At 33.1% G+C, this 22,937-nt stretch overlaps 2 protein-coding genes across 4 annotated transcripts in view; both read left to right on the forward strand.

Annotated features, from left to right (window-relative positions):
* Positions 1-113: 113 nt before the first annotated feature.
* Positions 114-7,749, forward strand: G9a (histone-lysine N-methyltransferase G9a). 2 transcript variants are annotated; one of them, XM_070637168.1, is made up of 8 exons: positions 114-271; positions 354-3,457; positions 3,592-4,638; positions 4,714-4,887; positions 4,975-5,252; positions 5,319-5,392; positions 5,451-5,614; positions 5,681-7,749. In XM_070637168.1, exons 2-8 carry the CDS (start codon positions 354-356, stop codon positions 5,826-5,828), a joined length of 4,989 nt encoding a protein of 1,662 aa, XP_070493269.1. In that variant the 5' UTR covers positions 114-271; the 3' UTR covers positions 5,829-7,749. The 2 variants fall into 2 exon arrangements, with proteins under 2 accessions (XP_070493269.1, XP_070493259.1); XM_070637158.1 differs by having other exon boundaries at positions 114-3,457.
* A 2,600-nt stretch (positions 7,750-10,349) lies between these two features.
* Positions 10,350-22,937, forward strand: part of Unc-76 (fasciculation and elongation protein Unc-76) — a 51,883-nt gene continuing 39,295 nt past the window's right edge. For both annotated transcript variants that reach the window (XM_070637866.1, XM_070637870.1), the window contains exon 1: positions 10,350-11,265. In XM_070637866.1, coding sequence (XP_070493967.1) covers positions 10,787-11,265 — 479 coding nt within the window. In that variant the 5' untranslated portion in view covers positions 10,350-10,786. The remainder of the gene's footprint in view (positions 11,266-22,937) is intronic.

Genomic DNA, 22,937 nt, shown 5'->3' on the forward strand with positions numbered 1-22,937 from the left:
AACCGATAGATATGTTATGCTTGCGCAGTAAACTAGATGTACTGGTTGTGAAAATTTCAAATAAGCGGTAAAGAAGAGAAAAAAAAATTATTCAAATCGGTTCACATATTGGGTATAGTATAGTCTGAAGAAGTGTTAAGGTGTTGATGAAATTTTGTAATCTTTAACCAATTAAAACGAGTTCAATTAAATTAAATTTATAATTTAAATGTTCTGTGGACCATAGAGATTCAAAATAATATGATTGTTGGTGAAATAGGTGTGAAATTGTGTATGTAAAATTAAAATCTAATTATAAATAAAATTTTTTTTGCAAAAAAATGACTGATTTAATAAAGGGATTGTTATCACAGATGAGCTCTAAATTCAATGAGCAAACCAATCCAGAATTAGTGAAGAAATTGGATTTTCATGATGATAAAACACTGAAATGGAAAACATTAATTAACAATACATATGCGAAAAAAGATCGCGAGAAACGAAATAAAAATAGAAATAAAGATGGTGAAGATTTGACGGACGATAAAAGTTCAATTCAACAGCAAGAACCATCAACATCAACTTCATTATTAATTAATACAGATATATCATTAAATAGTTCAGATTCTGATAATAAAATTATTGATTCAGATATTATGGATAATGCCGAAGAAACAAAATCAAATCAAAGTATAAGTGAGAAGTTTGGTAATAATGTTAAAGAGAAAAAAATCGTAATTGACGATGATTTACATACACCCGAACAAAAAAGTAATGCTGCTGCACAACAAGCAACCAGCACACATACAGTTAAAGTCAACGACGATGAAAAAAATATTATTTCAACTAATTTACCTCAATTGAATACAAACAGTCAAGCAATTGAAAGCAGCAACACCAAAGTAACACAAACCACTGTAACAACAACAGCATTAACTGCTGATAAGAAACATGATGATAATACTGTAATAATGAGCAGTAAAAATAATGAAAATGTAAGTAGTATTGGTGTTGCTCTTAGTGATGATGATAAGAAAGCTGTCTCCTCAACATCAACAGCACCAAAAACATTAAAAATTAATGCAATTACAACAAATAATAGTAATACATGCAATAAAATTATTGATAAAACAATAAGTTCGTCACGAAATTTAAGAAGTACCAGAAATTCATCAATCCAGCAAAATAATTCAACAACACCAACACAGAGACAAATGTCGAATAGTAGCAGTACAATGTCGGATGATAAAAATAAAAGTGATGAAATAGCAATAAAAAGCGATTTAGATGAGAATGAAATAACAAATAATGAAGATTCATCAAATACAACAACCGATACAGCACCATCATCTGTTGTTAAAAAAGGACGTGGACGACCGAGATTAGAAATTAATAAAAATTTAAATAATATCAATAATAACAACACGAATGTAACCAATAATGTTGTTGGTTTAAAAAGTTCTAATGATGGAAGTGGTAGTGCAGCAGAGGGAAATGAAAATGAATTGGATATAAACCAAAAACGTGGTCGTGGTAGAATGCCGAAAACGCGATCGATAAATGAATCGGTAAGTGAGGAGAAAAAATGCGAGACACCCACCGAAGACGTTGATGTAAAAAAGGAAATGGAAATAGAAGAATTGCCGAAACGTCGGGGTAGATCACGCAAATTGATTGAAGAAAAAGACGCAACTGCCGATTCGTCCATTAAAGATGAAAAAGAAATTGATATAATACAGAGTAATGACGATGAGACATCAAAATCGCAAGATCATTTGGATTCGACGAAAAAGAAGCGCGGACGTTTAATTAAAAAACCAAATGAAATTGAAATACCTGTCGAGGATAAGAATGATATTAAGCCATCAACATCGTCATCTGCAAATCCACCTGAAAGTCCTGACGATGCAAAACCACGCCTGCTTATGACTATTCGCACTGATAAATCAGCAGTGCCAAAAATTATTGCTTTAAATGCTAATACTAATGGTAATACGTCTGAAACTTCAACAACTGCTGTTGCAACGGAAACTACTGCTAATGAAGATCAGGAAAAGATAATTAAAAAGCGAGGTCGTCGACCCAAAGTAATTGCTGGAAAACAAACACAAGCAAAGAAAACGAGATCGGCAAAAGATGAATCAGATGGAAACATATCAAATGAACAGCAAGTTTCAAGTCCACGTAAAGTTGATCCAGTCCTATTAGCACCACCAATTGGACGAATGCGTTCACAGCGACGAATTAAGCCAACTGCAAAAATATTAGAAAATGAAGAACTTCGTCAAGGATTTGAAGTTACAAATTGTAAACGACTAAGTTTGAGTAATGAAAATTTAATTGATTCATTTATGATTGAAAGAAGTCCACCAACAGCAAGTCGTAGTGGTCACGATAGCAGCACCACAAGATCACCAAATATTTCATCACCAAATCATACATCACACGATAATAATCAAGCTAATTCGCCAATACTCAATAAAATAACTATTCCTAATAAGAAACCATGCCGTGATCCTCAGGAATTTTTGAATGAAATAAAGAGCTTTAAAATAGGAACGAATCGATCGCCCGAGGATAATAAGAAATTAACAAAGAGTCAACATCGACGACTAATTAAACAAAAGGAAAAGCATTTAGGCTTGTTGGGTTTAAGACCCAAAAATGATTATTCAAGTAGTTCTAATGAGTCTGATTCAGAAGAATTTAATCCACATCATACGTCATCAACAAAACGACCTGCCATAACATTGAGATTACGTAATCAACACAAATCATCAATGGGAATATCACCTGCTGATCTTAAACGTAATGTTAATTTAAGAAAACGTGAAAATGATCGTGATATATTACAATCTGAAAAGCGTATGAAAATGGCTAATGCGACATCATCATCAACAAAGGAAATTGAATCAAGTGATGATGATGATTGTATTGTTGTCGAAAGTAACTCGAAAATTCAAAATGAAGGCAAAGAAAATAATCACATTAATCTTGTATGCTCATGTCATCAAAAAACAAAGTATTACATTAAACAAGGTCAACATGTTTCACTATCAGTTAATGGAAAAATATTCTGTTGTGCAATAGATGAAATTGAAAAGAGAAAAATTGGATGCACAAATGAATTAACAGACTCATTAATTTGTCTTTATCGTCCAAGTGTTAAAGTTAGTTATATGGCATTATGTAGTAGTCATAAAAAGCGTTTTTCAGCACACAATTGCTGCTCTGGATGTGGACTTTTTTGCACTCAAGGAACATTTGTTATTTGTGGCAATAAACACTTTTTTCATCGTAATTGCGCTACAAAATATATTTTAAATACACCATATGAGCCCAACAATCCAAATTATACTGGACCCACATTACTATTAAAATGTCCACATTGTGGTATTGATGCCCCTGATTATGATTATCGTGTCACAATGAGATGTGAAAATTTACCAGTTTTTATACAGCATCGTAGTAATGTTCCGTAAGTAGGAAGAAATTTTTTTTTCTTTTGTTATTCTCAATGAAAAAAAAATAAGAAAAAATTATGGCAGTAAGCCAAGTCAACTTAATTAAACATTTTTTTTGTTGTTTCTTTTCCTATATCTAATTAAATAGTAAACCAGCAAAAATGGGTACAATGCTTCGTCATCCACAAAATAATCACGTAATACAATTGAATAGTCTTGTGCTGAACATTGATAAGTTAATTCCTGATAATGTTATGCAAATTCTAAAAACTGCTTATGATCGATTAAAGTCACAGCACGGCACATCTGATCTTTCTAAATTATTTGCACCAAAAGATGTCTTTCATGCAATTTATCGTAAGGATGGTGATGAACGCATATCAGAAATTGTTGCATCAGGCTTTAATTTGATGACACCATTGAAGGATTTTCATAATGGAACATGCTTGCATTTAATATCAAATTTCGGAACTCTAACAATGGCATATTTAATCTTGAGTCGTGCAAATTCACATGATTATGTTAATATGATGGATAAGGAGATGAGAACACCAATTATGTATTCTGTTGCTGGCAAGAAACATGATATCTTGAAATTACTCTGTCAGTGTGGTGCAGATGTAACGATCAAAGGACCAGATGGAATGACTGTTTTACATCTTGCGGCGAAAAGTGGAAATCTAACAGCTACTCAAATAATTTTGGAAAATTATCGTCAAATTGCCACAATATCGAAGCTGCAAAAGTTCATTAATACAACGGATGATGGACATTGGACGCCTTTAGTATGGGCTGCTGAGAATGGACATGGAGAGATTGTAAATTATTTAATTAGCTTAGGTGCCGATCCAAATATCTGTGATTCGGAAAACAATACAGTCTTACATTGGGCATCACTTGCGGGAAAGCTTGAATCCATTTATCCATTAATGACAAACAGTGATCTCAACATTCAAAATATTCATGGCGACACAGCGTTGCACATCAGTGCACGTCAATCTAAGCCAAGAATTTGTATGTTGTTGATGGCACATGGTGCAAATTTAAATACTCGTAATCTTGCTAATGAAACGCCATTAGATGTAGCCGATGAAAAAGGCGAATGCGCAAAATTATTACGATTTAATATGGATTTACGGACTATTGGAATTGGAGGATTTAAAAGTAATATTGGAGATAAATTAATATTATGCAAGTATGTTTTGCATGTTTATATGCCCTTTAAATTGGTATTAATCATATGCTTTACATTTTATTTCATAAACAATAGCGATATTTCAAATGGACGGGAAATTTATCCGATTCAAATTACAAGAAATTTACAACACAGTGACGAAACAATCTTGCCAGATTTTAAATACATCACAAAAAATATTCTTTTACAGAACTCAATACAAATTGATCAGCGTATATCACAAATGCGAATTTGTGCTTGTTCTGATAAGTAAGATGATGAACTTAATATTTTATTTGTTCATGTATTCATTCTTTTTATTTCAATTTACGTACCTTTCTATGTAAATATGTGCAGCTGTATCTCAGAAAATTGTCAATGTGCACAAATATCATTGCAAAATTGGTACAGCATTGACGGTCGTCTTATTGCTAACTTTAACTATACTGATCCACCGATGCTTTTTGAATGTAATGATGTATGTGGATGTAATAAATTGCTATGTAAGAATCGTGTTGTTCAAAACGGAATTAAACTTCCACTTACCGTCTTCGAGTGTGATGATAAAGTTAAGGGCTTTGGTGTAAAGTGCCTCACAAGAATACGTAAAGGTTCATTCGTTGCACAATATTTAGGTATGGAATTGTCAATATCAAGCAATTTGTCAGTTCTGGATTAATTTATTTAATTTAATTATTCAGGTGAAATATTAACCGATCAAGAAGCCGATCGTCGCACAGATGATAGCTATTTCTTTGATCTAGGAGCATCAGATGTAAGTATTGGAACATGGAAAGTATCAAGTCACAATTAATTTTAATTTCTATTTATAGCATTGCATTGATGCAAATTTCTATGGAAATGTGAGTCGATTCTTTAACCATTCATGCTCACCAAACATTGTTCCAGTCAGAGTCTATTTTGAGCATCAAGATTTACGCTTCCCAAAGATTGCATTCTTTGCATCAAAGGATATTGAACCTGGCGATGAAATTGCGTAAGTTTAGTCATGATAACAACTTTATATTTAATAATAAACAATCTCATCCTTCACTTTATACAGCTTTGATTACGGCGAGAAATTTTGGATGATTAAATACAAATATTTTAAATGTTTATGTAAGTCAGACAAATGCCGCTATTCAGCTGAAATGATTGATAAGACAGTTGCTGAATATCATCAACTTCATGGTGGTGGAGTGAGCAATTAAGTAGAAGAATTTAGAAAATTTATTCTAATTTGAGAAACAATCTAATGAAATTTACAAAAAAGAAGAATTGAGGATGAACGAACTAAATGACTAGTCATTTACAAAGAAAAAAATCATAAGTTTATATATCAGGAGAATGAATGAAGGATTAAAGTAAGATTTTGATGAGATTTTCACAAAAAAAAAAGTTAAATTAGATTAAAAATATCACTGGGGTAGGGTTGCTAGGATACACCTAGCAACTGTACTATACATAAATAAGATGCTGAAGTGGAAGGACTTTTCCTTTAAAATTTAGATGTGAAAATTGCACGATTTCTATAACTATAGATAAACACACACAAAAATGAATGCATGTTAATTTCATATTATCAACATTAAAATTAAGATTTTGCTCACTATATTAATATTAATTATCTACAGCTATCGTTCGGGTGCTGGGCATTTTGCGGTTGAGGATTTTAAGAATTTTGTCATCAAGATATTTTTTCTACATTTATAACCGATTAGAAAATGTACAAAAAAAAGAAGATTTTAAATTTTACGAGATTCTTGAAATTTTCATCACTTGAAATGGACATGGCACTTGACGATGAGAAACAGAATATGCTTTATTATAATCAATTAATTGAGGAATGATTTTATTTTATAGTGAATTTTAGTGATTTTTCGATTCTAATTAGTCAAATTTTTTTGCCATTGATTTCCTTTTCCCTTTTTACTAGTTTGAATTTTTTTCAGTCTGTGACTTTCATTATTATATTAATCATGATAATAATTAACGAAATTAATTAAATAATTTACTATTTACTGCCCTTTGTATACACAAATACATAGAAACTGATGAGAAAATGATACAATTGGAAATTGTTGCCATATAAATAATTTTAATATGATATAAAACTGAAAAAAGAATGAAAAAAAAATCAGAGCTTGAGGTCGACTCTATGATGGACACTAGGTTGAGCGACGTCAGAGCAACTTCACGTCTTACCGTACTCTAGCGATCAGTGTTGTTCTGGCTTGAGTGGATTTGTTTTTTCTCAAAGATGGCTGCACTAAAATCAAGTCATCTTGAGTCTAGTCGACTATAATTTAATCAATTTGAGGCCAATTAACTTGGCGCAAGTCGACTAAAATCAAATAAACTTGAGTCAAGTCAATTAAAGTCAAATCAACTTGACTAAAGTCGATTAAAACCAAATCAACTTAAGTCAAGTCGACCAAAAATGAATCAAGTCAAATTAAGTAAAATCAACTAGATTTAGGTCGACAAAGTCAAATCCACTTGAATCAAGTTGACTGAAGTCAAATCAACTTGAGTCAAGTTGACTAAAGTCAAATCAACTTGAGTCAAGTAAACTAAAGCAAAATCAAGTGAAGTCAAATTCCGACTTCTTATGTAAATTTGAATCGACTCATTTTAAGTTGCGTCAAGTTGACTTCGAGCTCTGATAAAAAACTATTTAGAAGCTAATTTACCAAAGTGAAATTTTTTTATTTTAATTAAATAAAGTAAAAAATATCAAGAAAAATTTTATGAATTTTGAAAAAAAGAAACAAGATTTCCTATATATATATTTTATAAGTACAAAAACAAAAACAAAAAAAAATATTATTCTATGCATGATTATCATTATGTATGCCTCAATTATGTAACCAAAGGAATAAAAATGTTCATTTACAGATATCAAATATCATTAATTATTATTAATTTATGTAATTAAACCAAATGGAGGTGTGAGGAAATAAAAATAAATAATTTTCTTTTGAATAAATCACATGAAATTATTCACAAAATGAAAAAAAAGTAGTTGTTGATAAGGAATAATTGAGTAGATAAATGAGAAATACAAACAAAATTATTAGAATTGAAATTCTTTTTTTTTCTAAAATGTAATACACTTGTGTGAAGGTTAATTTTATTCCATATAGGTTTTCGAAAAATTAAGTATGGATTTAAAATGAATCTTAAACTAATATTAATAAATTTTTGAATTGGCAAAAAAAAATTTAAAAATCTAAATTGAATATTTAAGTATGATTGGAGTTGTTTTGGCATTTTCAAATTATATTCTAGCATCAATGAAATAAGAAGAAGCTCTGTTATGGAATGAACAGTTGATCTACAAACCTTAATTCAATTAAATCAGATCTTACATATGTGACCTTCTTCTAATAATGAAAATATGTCATCAGAGGCTGGACAAGAACGCAATTTGTGCGAACGCAGTGATAATTAGCAAAAATGACCAGATAATTTTATTCAGATGATTTATTTTTGATAATTCGTGAGTTCAAAATTAATGGAAATATATATAAATTAAGCAGACGAATTTCATCAGATATTAAGAAACTTACAGTAACTCATGGAAAGAAGCTGTCGATAGAGATAGTATGACACTTGGAATTGATAATTGACAAGCGGTAGCTAGCGATAGAGCCAGCTTAAGACACCGACTGGGGGAGGCCATGGATCACACTTGATCTCTACGATCAGCGAAGGAAGTAAGTAAGTACAGTAATTGCAATCATATAATACTCTTGTGACGTTCAAAAGTATAAAAGGTTATGAAAATTCTGTCTTGTGTTTGCTATCTTTATTGGGGCAAATACGATAATGATATGACAAATAAATTTTTCGTCGTAAAGATTAGCCTTGACGGTGACGTCCAAGTGTAGCATAGGCAGTCGCCTATGACGTATACAAATAGAGTTCTCGAGCATATTTTCCAATTATGCAGCTATGTGTTTTACCGTCAATACGAGAACTTAGCGATGCCCTACCGAACACATTGTGGTGTTCAGGAAATACAATGCTAATTAAGTATGTGATTCATAATTGATGAAAATTAATGAATAAAATTAGAAAGAATTTCGTAAAGTTTTGGGCTTAAAAGACAAATAGAATGGCAAGGAACCAAGTGGTGTCGTCAGCTTGATCCACATTTCACGTCAGTTTTGATAACGCCAGACCCACGCTGACATTACTCGTGGAAAAACGCTTGTTTGTAATACTAGAATCCATCACAGATAATTTGCAAAATATATACAAATATTGGGAGAACATGGATCACAATTGATCGGCACGACCAGCGAACTAAGTAAGTAAGTAAGTATAAACAAATAAACAAGGTAAAATTTACGATCTACTCCAAAAAACTAACTTGAATACAATATAAAATGCCAGAAGCTTCATATGCAACAGTTTGGCTTTGAATTAAATTGAAACCCTCATCTTATATTTCCCGGTAGCATGTTCTTATCTTTAAGATAAGAAAGAATCAAACAAAAGGCTGACAGAAAATGAAATTAAAACAAAAATCCCTTTAAGCAACACCCGAATAGCACAAGTCGGTTACTTACATTCTTATTTTGCTGGTCGTACAGATCAGTTGTGATCCATGACCTCCCACAGGAGTCTTCTGAAATTGACTATATCGTTGGCATCTAATTGCAAATTTTATACAAGTTGGTTAATAGATTCTGGATAGGAGGTGGATAGCTCAGGTGACAAAGTTTGTATGAATTAACAGCAATTTTAAATAAACATACATATATACTTATGTCACTTGTTTAACTTGTCACCTGAGTTGTTTGACCCCCCGGTGCCGGATTTAAATAAAATCTGGCATCAAGTCAGAGTCAAGCTGTCCTGGGGTCGGTTTTTTGATCAATAACTCAACTTGTGCTATTCGGGCTGCGTCGAAGTTTTGCAGACGATTCATATAAAATTCACTTTTTCTTCTTCGAAGAATGCTGTTTAATGAGTCTCAGTCTTTGTCTTCTTATAAGTCAATTATAAGACAAAATTCTGTTTATAAGATAAGGAAAGTGATTCATATTCACAGCTTCTTAATACTTTATATTTAAAATTCAAATTTTTGATTCAATTCTGCAAATGACAGGAAATTCAAATAGACAAGAAGCATTACTTAATTTCTTGACTAAGGCGCACGAGGCCCATTGCCACATAGAGAACGTCTGTGGACAGCTCTATCTTTCGATAACTTCTACCAGTTTGGGATATTGAGAACTCTAACATCCTTATCAGACATCCAATCCAAGAACTTTTCGGTCTTCCTCTCATCATTGTATTCCCACAAAATTGTGTATGCTTAATTAAATTGATAAAGTATACTCATGAGTACCTTCATTTAGATGAATACATTCATTGTTTGTTTGGGAAAATCATTAAAATTTCTCATAAAATGTTTACGTAATATGAGAAATCAATAAATGAATACTTTTTAATTAAAATTGTGTAATAAATCCGAATGTCCCTAAACAAACAATCTAAAAGAAAATTATCGATCAAATAACCAAAGCTTTTCCCAACGGTTTTCAAAAATTCAAACCTTACGTACTCTCTACGTATTTTTTACGTAAACAATATTTTCATTACATAGCGTAAATTTAAAGAGAGTGAATATTTTATGCTACAAGAGAGTAATGCGACTACATCGTATATACGATAGAGAAATGAAAAGAAACTGCTCACAATTCAGTTGCATCAGAGTATCGGAGCTATCAACACCGAAAAATATATAATAAAAAATAATCGCACTCCGTGTAATTTCTCTATTCCTTAAAATCGGTGAGAGATTTAAAATTGAAAAAAATCAATTTTTTCGTGGTGCAATAACTCATCATCCTCTTGTTTACTTTTCGCGGATATTCCAATAAATTGGAATCTAAAAATTATAAAAAATTCGGTTAAAAAAAGAAGAAAATTTGCATTTTTTTCGTACACAGAATAAAGGAAGAGATAAAAAGGTGTGCATAAAAAAAGAAGGAAAAGAAATTTGTGTGTGCAAAAGAGCAAGAAGTAAGGCAAAAGAGAAGCAAAAAAAATTTGTTTTTGTGTTCAAAAAAAAAAAAATTCTTCCTTAAAAAAATTTAGTGTAAAACTTCAGTAAAAAAAGGTTTAAGTTCATAAAGGAGTTCTGTTTACTGCAATGCGTGATTTTTGCCTGATTAATAACAACAGTACAAAGATGGCCGAGCTCAAATTTGAAGCACCATTGGCACAATTTGAGGAATCTGATGAATGGGGACCGATTGACTTTCAATCAGTCACACAACCAGCAAATCCAGTCGATTCACTCAATTATTTGAACAACTTAAAGGAAAATCTATTGTCGATTGATAATAATAATCTCAATAATAATAATAATAATAATAATAATAATAATAATAATACAATTGAAAATTTAAAATTGAATGCAACAAATAACATTAATAATAACAGCATAAAGAAGTTAATAACAAAGGATAATATTGATAATTTTAATGAGGCATTTACCGGCAGTTTGGAAGATTTAGTCAATACATTTGACGAGAAAATAACAAAATGTTTTGGAAATTATGAGCAATCAGTTGAGGAATTAGCACCGGTTCAAGTTCGCAGTCAAGAAGAAATTATGAACGAATGCCAGTAAGTATTTTACTCACTTTATGCCTTATAATTCTGTCTTCATTGAGCCGCTCAGTAAGCGAATATGAAATAAAGTATTTAATTAATCTTCATGTCGGGTCCACCTACACATCTCATATACAGTCACTATATAATTCATACAATGGCATACAATGAATCAGCGGTGGGCAATCTGTGTGCTGCGGCACATTCGTGTCCAAAAATGCTTGAAAATGCTGCCATGAACCGTATGTCATGTCGGTTTCGATCCAATGAATCAGTGGTGGACAACCTGTGTGCCGTGGCACATTAGTGTCCAAAAATCATTGGACATGCCATGAACCGTATGTCGTGTCAGATTCCAAGGTTCCAATCCAATGAATCAGTGGTGGACAACCTGTGTGCTGGGGCACATTAGCGTCCAAAAATGATTGGAAATGCCATAAATCGTATGCCGTGTCTGGTTCCAATCCATTGGATCAGTGGTGGACAACCTGTGTGTCGTGGCACATTCGTGTCCAAAAACAATTGGAACTGCCATGAACCGTATGTCGTGTCAGGTTCCAAGGTTCCAATCCAATGAATCAGTGGTGGGCAACCTGTCTGCTGCGGCACATTAAGAGTCTAAGAGCAATTGGAAGTGTCATGAACCGCATGCGTCGTATGCTGTTTCGGTCATGGTGTGTCCACAAACTATAAAAGGTTGTCCACCACTGGACAATGGATGAATAAAAAATAATAAATAAATATTGCCGTGAATTATTCAATGCTGCTGTTGCTAGTACATACTACATGCTCATGACTACATTTGCATTCTCACGGCAGTTCTCTCGTCTCCGAGTGACAAAAAATCATCAACAAAAAAGAAGAGATGCGAGAGAAATGAAAAAGAATTTCTTGACATTTAATTGTGTCATGATGCAAGAAGAAACTGAATGTAGAGTCTATCCTATGCCCTCAATATGTCTGCATAAACATTGAAGCTATCTGTTTTACAAATTTTCATCACTTTCATTGCCAAAAAAAATGAACATATTTTTGCTGTTGCCTTGGAATATTTTTTTTGCGTACTTTCTTGCTTTGTGCTTCTTGCGGATAAGTAGAGGAACTATATGACTCGTCACGGGTGGTTCTTTACGGTTTGGATTCTTGGATGGCTGTTGAGTTAGTTTGTGAATTGGAATGTGAAATGCTGATTTTTTGTGACTTATTTTAAGGTCCCTAGAATACGGTAATAGTTGTGCAATTTGAGTGTTCAGTGACTGTAATTTCGATATGCTAAGTATTATTATTAAGAATATTAAAAAGTGTTCCTAATAGGGATGAAAAGTTTTCTGCATCTCTGCATCTATGCGTATCTAATTTTGGCAAACCCTAAGTGAATGTAAGCAGAGCATGAATATTATGTTCCCAGTAGACAAAGAGCTTGCTTACAAAGTATGTTGATAAAATTGAACATGCTCAAGTATATTGATTGAGTTTACTCACCTATGAGCTCATTTAATTGAGTATGCTCATTATCTGTTATGGTTTGTTAGAGATAGTATTCAAGGTGGATGACACAAAGCTCCATTTGTAAACCACAAGGAGTTCAGAGACCATTAAACCTCCTTAATGGACTCTTTATTTAGTGTCGCTCGAGTACTTGTTGTTTATAAATTAAGATGAACTTTTATCTAACTCTAATGAGATTCTAGTTACTTTCAGTAAATTGTCTTATTTTTCTTATTGCAAAATATTGGAATAAGGACATCCTCAAGGACATATAGAAGTATAGCCATAAAGATGATTACGGTAGATTTATGAGGGTCTGGAAGTTTTGTAGGATTAGAACAAAATGCAATACTGTGTATCTGAAATGCAGGAAATGCATGCCTGGAGATTTCGGTCGTACCTTATAGTTTGTCAAAGTAGGTTTAGTTTGTAGGCCTTTGATATCATTTTATGGCTAAATGCTACATTTTTGTAAGAGTTGATCCACGGAAAAGTTATAAAATGCAAAATATCGATCGAGGATGAAAAAAGAGTCTAATAAGTGGTAGTCCAAATCAATTGTGATCTATGGCCTCCTATAGAAGTCGCCTGAAGCTGGCTTCCAATTCCCAATTTCGAGTCTAACTGATTTTAAATCTGTGATTTAATGATAGAATCTCATCCTTATGACGCAACATCCAAGTCAAAAATACTATTCAAAACATCTACAAATTAACCTAATTCAACCAGACTTTTTGTCTAATATAAGACACAATATGTTATATGACTTTAGTCGTAATTTTGCATTAGGTATTCAATTTCGTAATAAGCATTTAAAAATTAAATCACGTAATTTTTGGGTAATTAAATCGCAATTTTATAAAATTTATTGAAAGAACTTGTGCTGTTCAAGCATTTCCTTCCCGAAATTCCTCATTCACAACTTATTATTGATTTTTCATCGACAAAAACATCAATAAGCTGCTTATGCTCGTAAATAATTGTGTTCCTTATCATTTTTCACGACTTTTTATTTTGCAGAACTTTCGACAAGCTTCTTCAGGCTAATAAGAACGCAAAATCTACCAGCGGCAATAATATGTTATTGACTATTTCTTTTTATATACTTTATTGATCCATTACTACCAAACATTAAGCTTTTGCCGAATAGGAAGTATAAAAAAATGTAAACGATATGAACAAAAAAATTTGGCAATGTGCAAAAAATGCTTGTGGCTGAAGAATATTAATGTAGAGCACAAGAAAGAAAAAAAAATGAAAGAAATTTAATGAATTTGTCGAAAAATCTATAACAGATTTACTTTGAAGTAAGCAAATGTTTTTAGCACGTAAATTGATGAATTTTTTTCAGGCTAGCGGCTCACGTTTCTAAAATTGTAAAAATACTGTTAAGTTTGATGGATTGTTCATGAATGACGTCTACAAGAATTTATGATTTGTGGATTTATACCTGAATTTTTATAAGAATTTAAGTAGGGTTCGCCAAAATTAGATGCAGATAGATGTAGAGATGCAGAAAACTGCAGGCCTGCTGCAGGCCTGCGCATCTGGGCGAACCCTAAATTTAAGGCTTAGACTGATAATTAGTCGAGTTTTTATATGTGCCCTATTTGATATATGCCCTATCTCTAACTGGCAATGAGCGTACTTACCTTATTGAGCGAACTTATGAGTCAAGTAAATCAATACAATTGAACATGCTTAATTTTATGAACATGCTCATAAATTAAAGTAGCGCGCTTCTAGTCTGTGGAAAATAGACCTGGATCCTAGGGGCTGGATGGAACATAAAAATTTTGACCGGCTTTTTGGATTTTTGCCTCAAAAAACCATATGTAGCAAATTAAAGAATTTGGTCTAAATTCAGCCGAGACTTACACCAGCTGTTATTTAGGGATTATTCGGAGATCTCGAAGTCGATATGGTTGAAGTCGACTCGAATCGACTCGACTCAGAAATACTCGACTTCGAGCACTGATTATTCCTATCCAGTCCTTGGGTTCGATATTCAAGATTATCCATTTTGATTGTAAATCTTTCCATTCCTACCCTGATTGTAAGGCTGCCATCCTTTAGGCAGGGTTATTTTGATAGGCTACATATCCCAGCATACTTAAAGCTCGGATGTCAGCGGTACATTTAAGGGTAATACGGGATATCAGGAGGAGATAATGTAATTATACTTTATACCCGAAAAACACACGATGTAGAAATTACCCAAAATCATACCCTAGACCGATTAAACTCACTCTGACTTGATTGTTAAACCCCAGCTCTGGGATCGAATTTTCGGCTATTTTTTTACGTTCAAGGTCGAGCATCGAGTCAGAGTTTATGAACATCCTGTTAGAATCTACCCGTCAAATTGTAGGATCTTTGTGTTATTTCTACGCCATGTTTCTTCTGGAGTATAAAGCAGTCCGAAAAGTTGACCCACTGTTCTAGAAGCTACCACAAAACCACCTCATCGACATTCGTCACACAATATTCAAGACCAGAATGAAATGCGAATAATTTAAAAGGCGCACTTGACAGTTATATTGCCAAATATAGAACCTGTCTACCTGTCGCGTACGAAAATAAATAATTCTCGAACAGCAAAAAAATGAGAATATATAACGAATAAAAAGTGTCGATGACTCTCGAGAGGTGCTTCAAGATTGCTTTTTATTGTATTGCGGCACAAAAATCTGCAAAATAACAAGAAGAAGTAAAAACATCTGTGGGATGTTTTCTACTGGAAATAAGATTGATTATGCTGATATTTCAGCAGCAAATGAGCAGTTCGGCACTGAAATAAATTTAGTTCCATTTAAAAATTAATTATTCTAAAAAAATCTCGAAAAAAAAATGTCTTTCGGATATAAAAAAATAAGTTTTCGCGATTGCGCAATGCTTACCATTGGGATCCAACTTACGGACTCGATTGCATGTAAACAGAAAATTCTCTTTCTCTCTGGCTGTATAATATACATGAAAAAAAGTATAAAGCGTCGACAACGATGCGAATGAGAAAAATCAATATCATCAGCAGTTTATACTCACACTGACTGTGTGCTGTACGTATTTTAAATGGGAAAAATTATGTGTGGATGTATGTGTGGAAATTATGGAAGGGAAAACGCTCGATGAATCATCAAATGCCATTTTTTTCGACTCTCTCAAATAACATTCTATGTACTTCCATTTGAAGCATTATTTCTGGATATAGAATCCACCTTACAAATTCATGATGATGTTACTACTCTGCATGAATCATTCATTCATCCCGCCTTTTATAAGTACCTAGTCTATTGTAGACAGTACTACCTTTTGTTCCTTAATATTTAATAATAACAATAAGAAGAACAAGCAGAACAGCAATGAGAAAGAGTACATGAGATTTATATCACATAGAAACAGAGAGAGGGATGAATCTCATGCAGTTATTGCTTACTAGATTGCGATGTTGCCATATTTGTCTGAAGAGAAATCTGTAACAAAAAAGAGCATCGGCATAGACGATTTTGATTTGTTTTGGATAGTCTTACTTTGGGTCTCAATGACACATTAATAGCTATAAGATTTCACCGATCAGTTTTTTTTGGCAATTTTTGTGAAATAAATTTTAATTTTTTTATACATTTTTCTATGTCTTTACGCCCACACTATTTAGTTGAGAGCGATGATGATGATGATCGCGTTTTAAATTTTCTTTGTGTTTTTGTGATTTTGGCAAAACAAAGGAAAACGAAAAGCCAATTTCGGATGGTATTTAGAGGATGAGATTGGACTGTAAATATGGGGTTTGTTCGTAAAGTTTGTCTTGAAATTGAGTTGCTTAGCCTAAATCAGTGTCGATGCTTTTGTTTTTCGTGATACACCTTGGTGAAGAGCCTCGTCCGAAACCGGCATACGGTACATGCCATTTCCAAAAAATATTGACGTGTGTGCCGTGACAAACAGGTTGTCCATCACTGCCTCAAAACTTAGATGTTGCTTTTGGCTAGGTAAGCCTATCAGTAGGAAATTGTTTATGGTTTTTGCCTGTCACAGGTGCTTGTTTTGCAACTCTAGTACATGCCATTTCCAAAAAATGTTGACGTGTGTGCCGTGGCAAGCAGGTTGTTCACCACTGCCTCAAAAGCAACCCGCGTGAATAAGTCGGAAAATAGCCTTTCCAAGACAAAATGACTCTAGTGTGGAGTCGGAATGATGAGTGTTGATTCAGAGCAGGGGTCACATGCATGTCTATAGACATTATTTTCCGGGTTTTTCGTATCGCGTGTCTTTCGGTTTAGACACGTGAGTAACTCCTCTCCCCTCAAGAGTTTGTACAATAAAGAGGACTGAATGATTTGAGTCGTTTACTGAAAATGGGACATATAAGAGTCCACTGTCAATTAGCAGGTAGAAATTGTTAATTGCCACTGTTAATAGATAACAAAGAGCATGTCCTCAAGTGCAGAGTGAACTGAAAGCAGCGCTTACAAGGATGCTCATCTATGCAGTACATTTAGGATGAGCAAGCCCTCGAAATCTTGATCTTTGTCTGCTAGGCTAACAGCCATGAAATTGTAACCACAAATCTCCGATTATTGACTGACGTAACTCACAAACCATCCCCAATTGAAAATATTAATAATAAGAAACAAAATTCAAAAAAAAATTTATTATTCATGTCATCATCATCAGCATGATGTAATTTGATACATTTTGCAAAATAAATCGACGCCCGCTACAAAATTCAGTCATCAATGAACAACAATGTCTGTGACTCATCAGAAAAAAGAGCGAAAAATATTATTTATTTAATAACTGACAAAATTGGCTTAGATCCACAAAATGTTCTCGTTTTAATGCCTGAATTTCATCCCATTTGTTTTCGTATTGTTAATTCCGTGTGAAAATGTTAACATGTTTAAATGGTGCGATGCTATTTATCTATTTTTAAGAGTCTAGCTGTTAAAAATTACTCATCACAAAATGTTATATGTGTCGAAAATTAATGGATGGAATATGAGCGATAAAGATTAAGAAGGAACAGAGGGAACAGAAACTCTATTAATGCTTGCTCATTGTTTTTTGGATAGAAGAAGTAAAATCTCGTGCTAAATTTCTTTAAATTATTGAAAGATGACCTTATGAGGTACTTAATACTTCTTTTTTTGTGGTTTATGGTTACATCCTCTTATGTACAACACTTGTTGTTTTTGAAAAATGAGAACTTAAGTATCTCATATGTTTATAGTTAATTATGGAAATAATAGGTTGGAGAAACTGAAGTGGAACGAATGAGATTTGTAAATAATGTGAACCTGTCGTTCAGGCAATCGGAATAAGGAAGGTAATTTAGATTGAAATTGCAATATGATCCCTACATGCATATTCCAACTGATTCTGACATTGTTGGTATTGATGTTTATTATAGAGGATCTATTAACTTACTGTATCTATCCCGAGAAACACAAGTAAGCTTAAAGTCACACTTGAAGTAAAGTTTAAAAGTCAAGAAGTAAATGATATTAGGCAGTCTGATGTACTGACTCAAGACATACTTTGTCCGCGCGCAAGCTAATCTTCAATACATTGTCCTATAATATGTCATATGAATTACTTAAGATGTAACTTTGAGGTAACTTCAAGGTAGCACCTAGTCAACTTCAAGCTTATTTAAAATGATTACTTAAACCTGACTTGCAAGTTAACTTGAAGCCAACATAAAGGTTCTACTTGAAGGCATGACCCATTGCGTTCATATTCCTGAATTCATAAAATGAAAAATTAAAAAACACTTAATACTTTGGTTTATTTAACTATAAAATATGAACTTTATTAGCTAAAAATTCGTATATAATACACTTGTGAGCACTTAAATTAATCCTGGATCCCTAAAAATAAATTATTAAATGACCTAAAAAAACTCCAAAAAAAATAAAATTTTAATTAGAAATAAAACACTGTTATCAGATTAACACTATCAAAAGACCAAGATTATCAAATGAAAAACAAAAGAGAAATATCTATAAAAGAGACAAAATTATGAAATAATTTGATTAATTCAGATTTTTTAAAAATTTAAGTATTTTAAATTAATTTCACTTACCTATTTCATGAATTTCCTTCTACTGTAACTAAACAGAAACATATTTACTTCAATTTAAAACTATATAAACACTTTATACACTTTTTTTTAATTATTTTACATTTCATTCACTGAGCACATTTTTCGGTAAACAATTAACTAAAAAAATTAAAAATTGCAAAAATTTTGTCCTTTTGTCAAGATTTTCTTGAAATGCTCAATGTTACCCCAACTTTACCCCAAAGTATCGTCAGAAGTCAATCCTGATAGTATGTTTTGTGACGCATAACAAGTAATCATAAACGGTAATATTTTGTGTCACATATTGGTCGTTGTATTAAAGGTAATTTTAATACGCACTAACTTGAACATTACTTAAACATAGACTTTCCTCTACTGGTTTCTCGGGTATGATCCGATTGAGAGCCTTCTAACTTACTTCGCTGACCACACAGGTAATCTGTGATCCATGGTCTTACTCAGTTGGTGTCTAAAACTTGCTCTATCTTTGGCTCCTGGCCGTATCTCCTTTGATAGGAGATACCAATACCAAATGCTTCAATGTGTCGGCCAATAACATCACTCTAAAAGTTCATTGACCACCTTTGTGTATTTTTTGCCATCTACAAAATAATCTTAAATACTTTATTAATGGGAGCTTCATTAGTTCTCCTAACAATATGTCCTTTATATCGGAGTATTTTGATCTCAATCCTTCGACTTGGTGCCTTGCCTAGGTTACTAGATAAGGCTTTTCATCTTTTTTTTGACTCTTTTGCTACATCTTATTGAAATTCTCAACTATCGTTCAAATACATCATGTTGCCTAATTTTGGAGCATCAGGACTATGCTTTCTCGAAATCCTAGTCCCGATAAATTTTCGGGATCGGGATCAGGATTAAAAATTTCGGAATTTCCCTGGAAATTGGAGTTTTCAATCCCAATCCTGACTTTTTAAATTTCCTGGATCCCAGGATTATTTGGGATCAGGAAATCCCGGGATATTTCGATCCCGATTTCGATACCGAGAAAGCATAATCAGGACGTCTTTTTCGTTGTGGATTCCAATCATAAGTGATGCAAAAAGTTTGTGTGTCTATTCCATTTACAACACTTTCTTTAGTGTGTCGTTTAAAGTATCTAGTTATTTCCTAGATTAATTTCTTCTTGGTCAGCTCTTTTAGCAAGATCTACCATTCGTCCCATTTTGTAGAGTATCAATAGCTTAATTTTCAAGATTTAAAGTAAAATATTCAAAAAAAAAAAAAAATATCATTAAACAACGACATAGCAATCTAAATATTGTATATAGGATTCGAACCTATTTTTAGTCAGTTTAAACCACATATTTCCATACTCAACACATATTTATGATTAACAGCTGACAAATTTCCTCACAATATTTTTAAAAACATTTCCATATAAATTAACCAAATTCAAAGCAATACTTCATCCATAAAGTAATCAAATAATATTAACAACCGGCATTCATAACAACTTAATTACATAAATTTTTTGCTTACTAAATTTCTTTCTTTTCGCCAAACAACCCAAGCATGAAAATCCGATTCGATTATTCAACGTTTAATATTTTTCAATTAATGTATCATTTGCTACATCATGTATTTGCTAATATTATGTGTGAATACTACATTTCGATCCTCATGATGAAATATCATTTGTATAATTAGGTAATTTAATAAAGTGCGGCTTAACTAGATGCATATGATTCAATTTGATGCAGCATTAAATGTGATATGTGCATCGAATTACTGCTTATTTACTTCCTTGGCTCGGGCGCACGAGGACCCATTGCTGCTCGTAAGGGAATGTCTGAAGACTAAATCTGTCCGTTGATTCTTCTCTATGCGTTTCGTGGCTTCTCTTTATTTAACGAGAGTAGGCTCGCCAGGCCTCACACTCAAACTCAGCCTGCTTCGTTAGTACCCCGATCGGCACAAATTGAAATGTTGCCACCACGGCGACGAGTCGGTCGTATACTTAAATCCAAGTGGCTACCACAAGGCGAAAACAACCGGAATTGCCAAGTGGCAGCTACTTGGCTTTAAGTATACGACCGACTCGTCGCCGTGATGGCAACATTTCAATTTGTGCCGATCGGGTACCGTACCGCCTTAGCAGTTTGGCATAGCCAGGAGCGCACCACGGGGATGTGGAAGTAGGTACTTGGGTAGGAGAGGCTGAAGGGCGGTCACTACCCATGGCAAACCTGTCATCGTATTACTTCCACAAAATACCGCAAAGCAGTGCTTGTTCCTAAGCAATCATCATAACAAAATATCTCAAAATAGAAAAATCAGAAGTGAATATCAATAATATTATTTTATAGCCACAAACTATGGCACCAATTCATTTTTCATTCTCTTTTTTCTATTAATTTTTGTTGTATTTTTATAGCTCCTCCAATTCCTCTTTTTTTCACATTCTTGGGAATTCTTTTCTCGGAATTTTATCGTTGATATTGGTTGCATATTGATTTATGAAGCAATTTAAGCCCTTCTTAAAGTAAAAGAAAGGCTGTTAAATTTTTCATGTATCTTTATGTCTTTAACTTGATTTTAATTTGTTGGGCGTTTTTTCGTACACAAAAGTATTATAAAAATATCTTTACAGACTGTAGACAGAATAGAATGGAGTATGAAAGGAGAAGAGTGAAGAGCATCATAAAAATGATGATGCATGCTTGAGCCAAATGTTTATAATCATTCGATGCTAATTCATGCTTGCATGTTGCTTTTTGTTGAGATGTGCAGTGTTGTTATGCAACTGTTTACCTGGGATTGAGATGTTTTTAGGTTTGAAGGGTCTAGGCTTATGATCTGGATACCTTTATATTAATAATCTATTGTACCAGGGACAGACAATATCTTAGTTCAGGATTATTACTGATAATATTCGAATATTGCGGCAAATGTTACTTTTCGTCGTTAAAATTGGTCGGGAACAGCTGTCAAGGCACTTCGCGTCTTATTATCAACGCAGCAACATAGTGTCATTCCCTAGTGACTTCAATGTGACACTTGGGATAATCACTCTTGCTCAAATCAACAGATTAATGTCTGGATCTGATGTTATTGAACATAGAAGTTGCTTTAATGTCGCATTCTAACAGACAATCAGCATATTTCCCTAAATGAACATGCTAATCTGTATACTCAATCAGTAAAATTGAAAATTATCAATTTTGAGAGCATACCTAAAAACATGCTCTATGCTTGCTCAAGACATTAGCTTCTGGATGTCCAGCAAAACAAATGTCTCTAGTCCAAACCCAAAAACAGAGTGTCTAGGCTTATTAGTAGCGAAATTTGTAATTCTAGGCATTTAGATATCTAGAATGACATTAATTATGCTTCCGTGTCTAGATTCAAACCTTCATCAAAGACTAGACAACGTCTGGAACAGATAAAATCACTTTCTGGACTATTTAACATCTGACTTTTGGGATATCTACGATCTACGGCAGTGGTGGGCAACCTTTTATTTTTTGGCGGTTTGCTTCAACCAAAACCGTACATTGTATACGGTTCATGGCATTTCTAATTAATTTTGTTCCCACACTAGTTATACTTTCCGATCCCAGAATATTTTCTGAAGACGGGTTCCCGGTCCCGATATTGAGAAAGCGTAACACTAGTGTACCGCGACACACAGGTTGCCCACCACTGATCTAGACTATCAAAACAAACCCAAATTACCAACTCTGACCAAGAATCTTCAAGTCTTTCTTTACAAACAATCCATTCTCCTCAACATACTCAAGAGCACTTCTATTTACTTGTGTCTGTTAATTAATCTGCTCGTATGTCTTATGCAAGGTACGTTAACTGTATCTTATAATCCATTAAAATGTGATAAAATGAAAGTTTCTCATGACTTTTAATTTTACCTTCTTCTTCATCCTTTTTTTATCGCAATTTTTAAATCAACCGAGAAGCCGACGTCGCACACAAAAAAATCATTTATTTTTCTCGAGAGTTGATTATTCAAAATCACGTTAAGTGTAGCAAACGAAACAGACAAAATAGAGCCACACATCAACTTATGTGTTTTATAATAAACATCAGAGTGTGGCTGTCTCAAAAACGACCGTTAATTTTTTTCAAAATAAAT

The sequence above is a fragment of the Chironomus tepperi genome, unplaced genomic scaffold (assembly GCF_022539635.2).
Source record: "Chironomus tepperi strain 1889 unplaced genomic scaffold, CSIRO-AGI_Ctep_v1 contig_12, whole genome shotgun sequence".
Classification (NCBI taxonomy): domain Eukaryota; kingdom Metazoa; phylum Arthropoda; class Insecta; order Diptera; family Chironomidae; genus Chironomus; species Chironomus tepperi.

Bases quoted from the DNA above. Each gene is read 5' to 3' on its own strand.
- G9a (XM_070637158.1), top strand. From the start codon at position 321: ATGACTGATTTAATAAAGGGATTGTTATCACAGATGAGCTCTAAATTC. The intron at 3,458-3,591 runs GTAAGTAGGAAG...CTAATTAAATAG, and splicing joins CAGCATCGTAGTAATGTTCC to TAAACCAGCAAAAATGGGTA. The intron at 4,888-4,974 runs GTAAGATGATGA...AAATATGTGCAG, and splicing joins ATTTGTGCTTGTTCTGATAA to CTGTATCTCAGAAAATTGTC.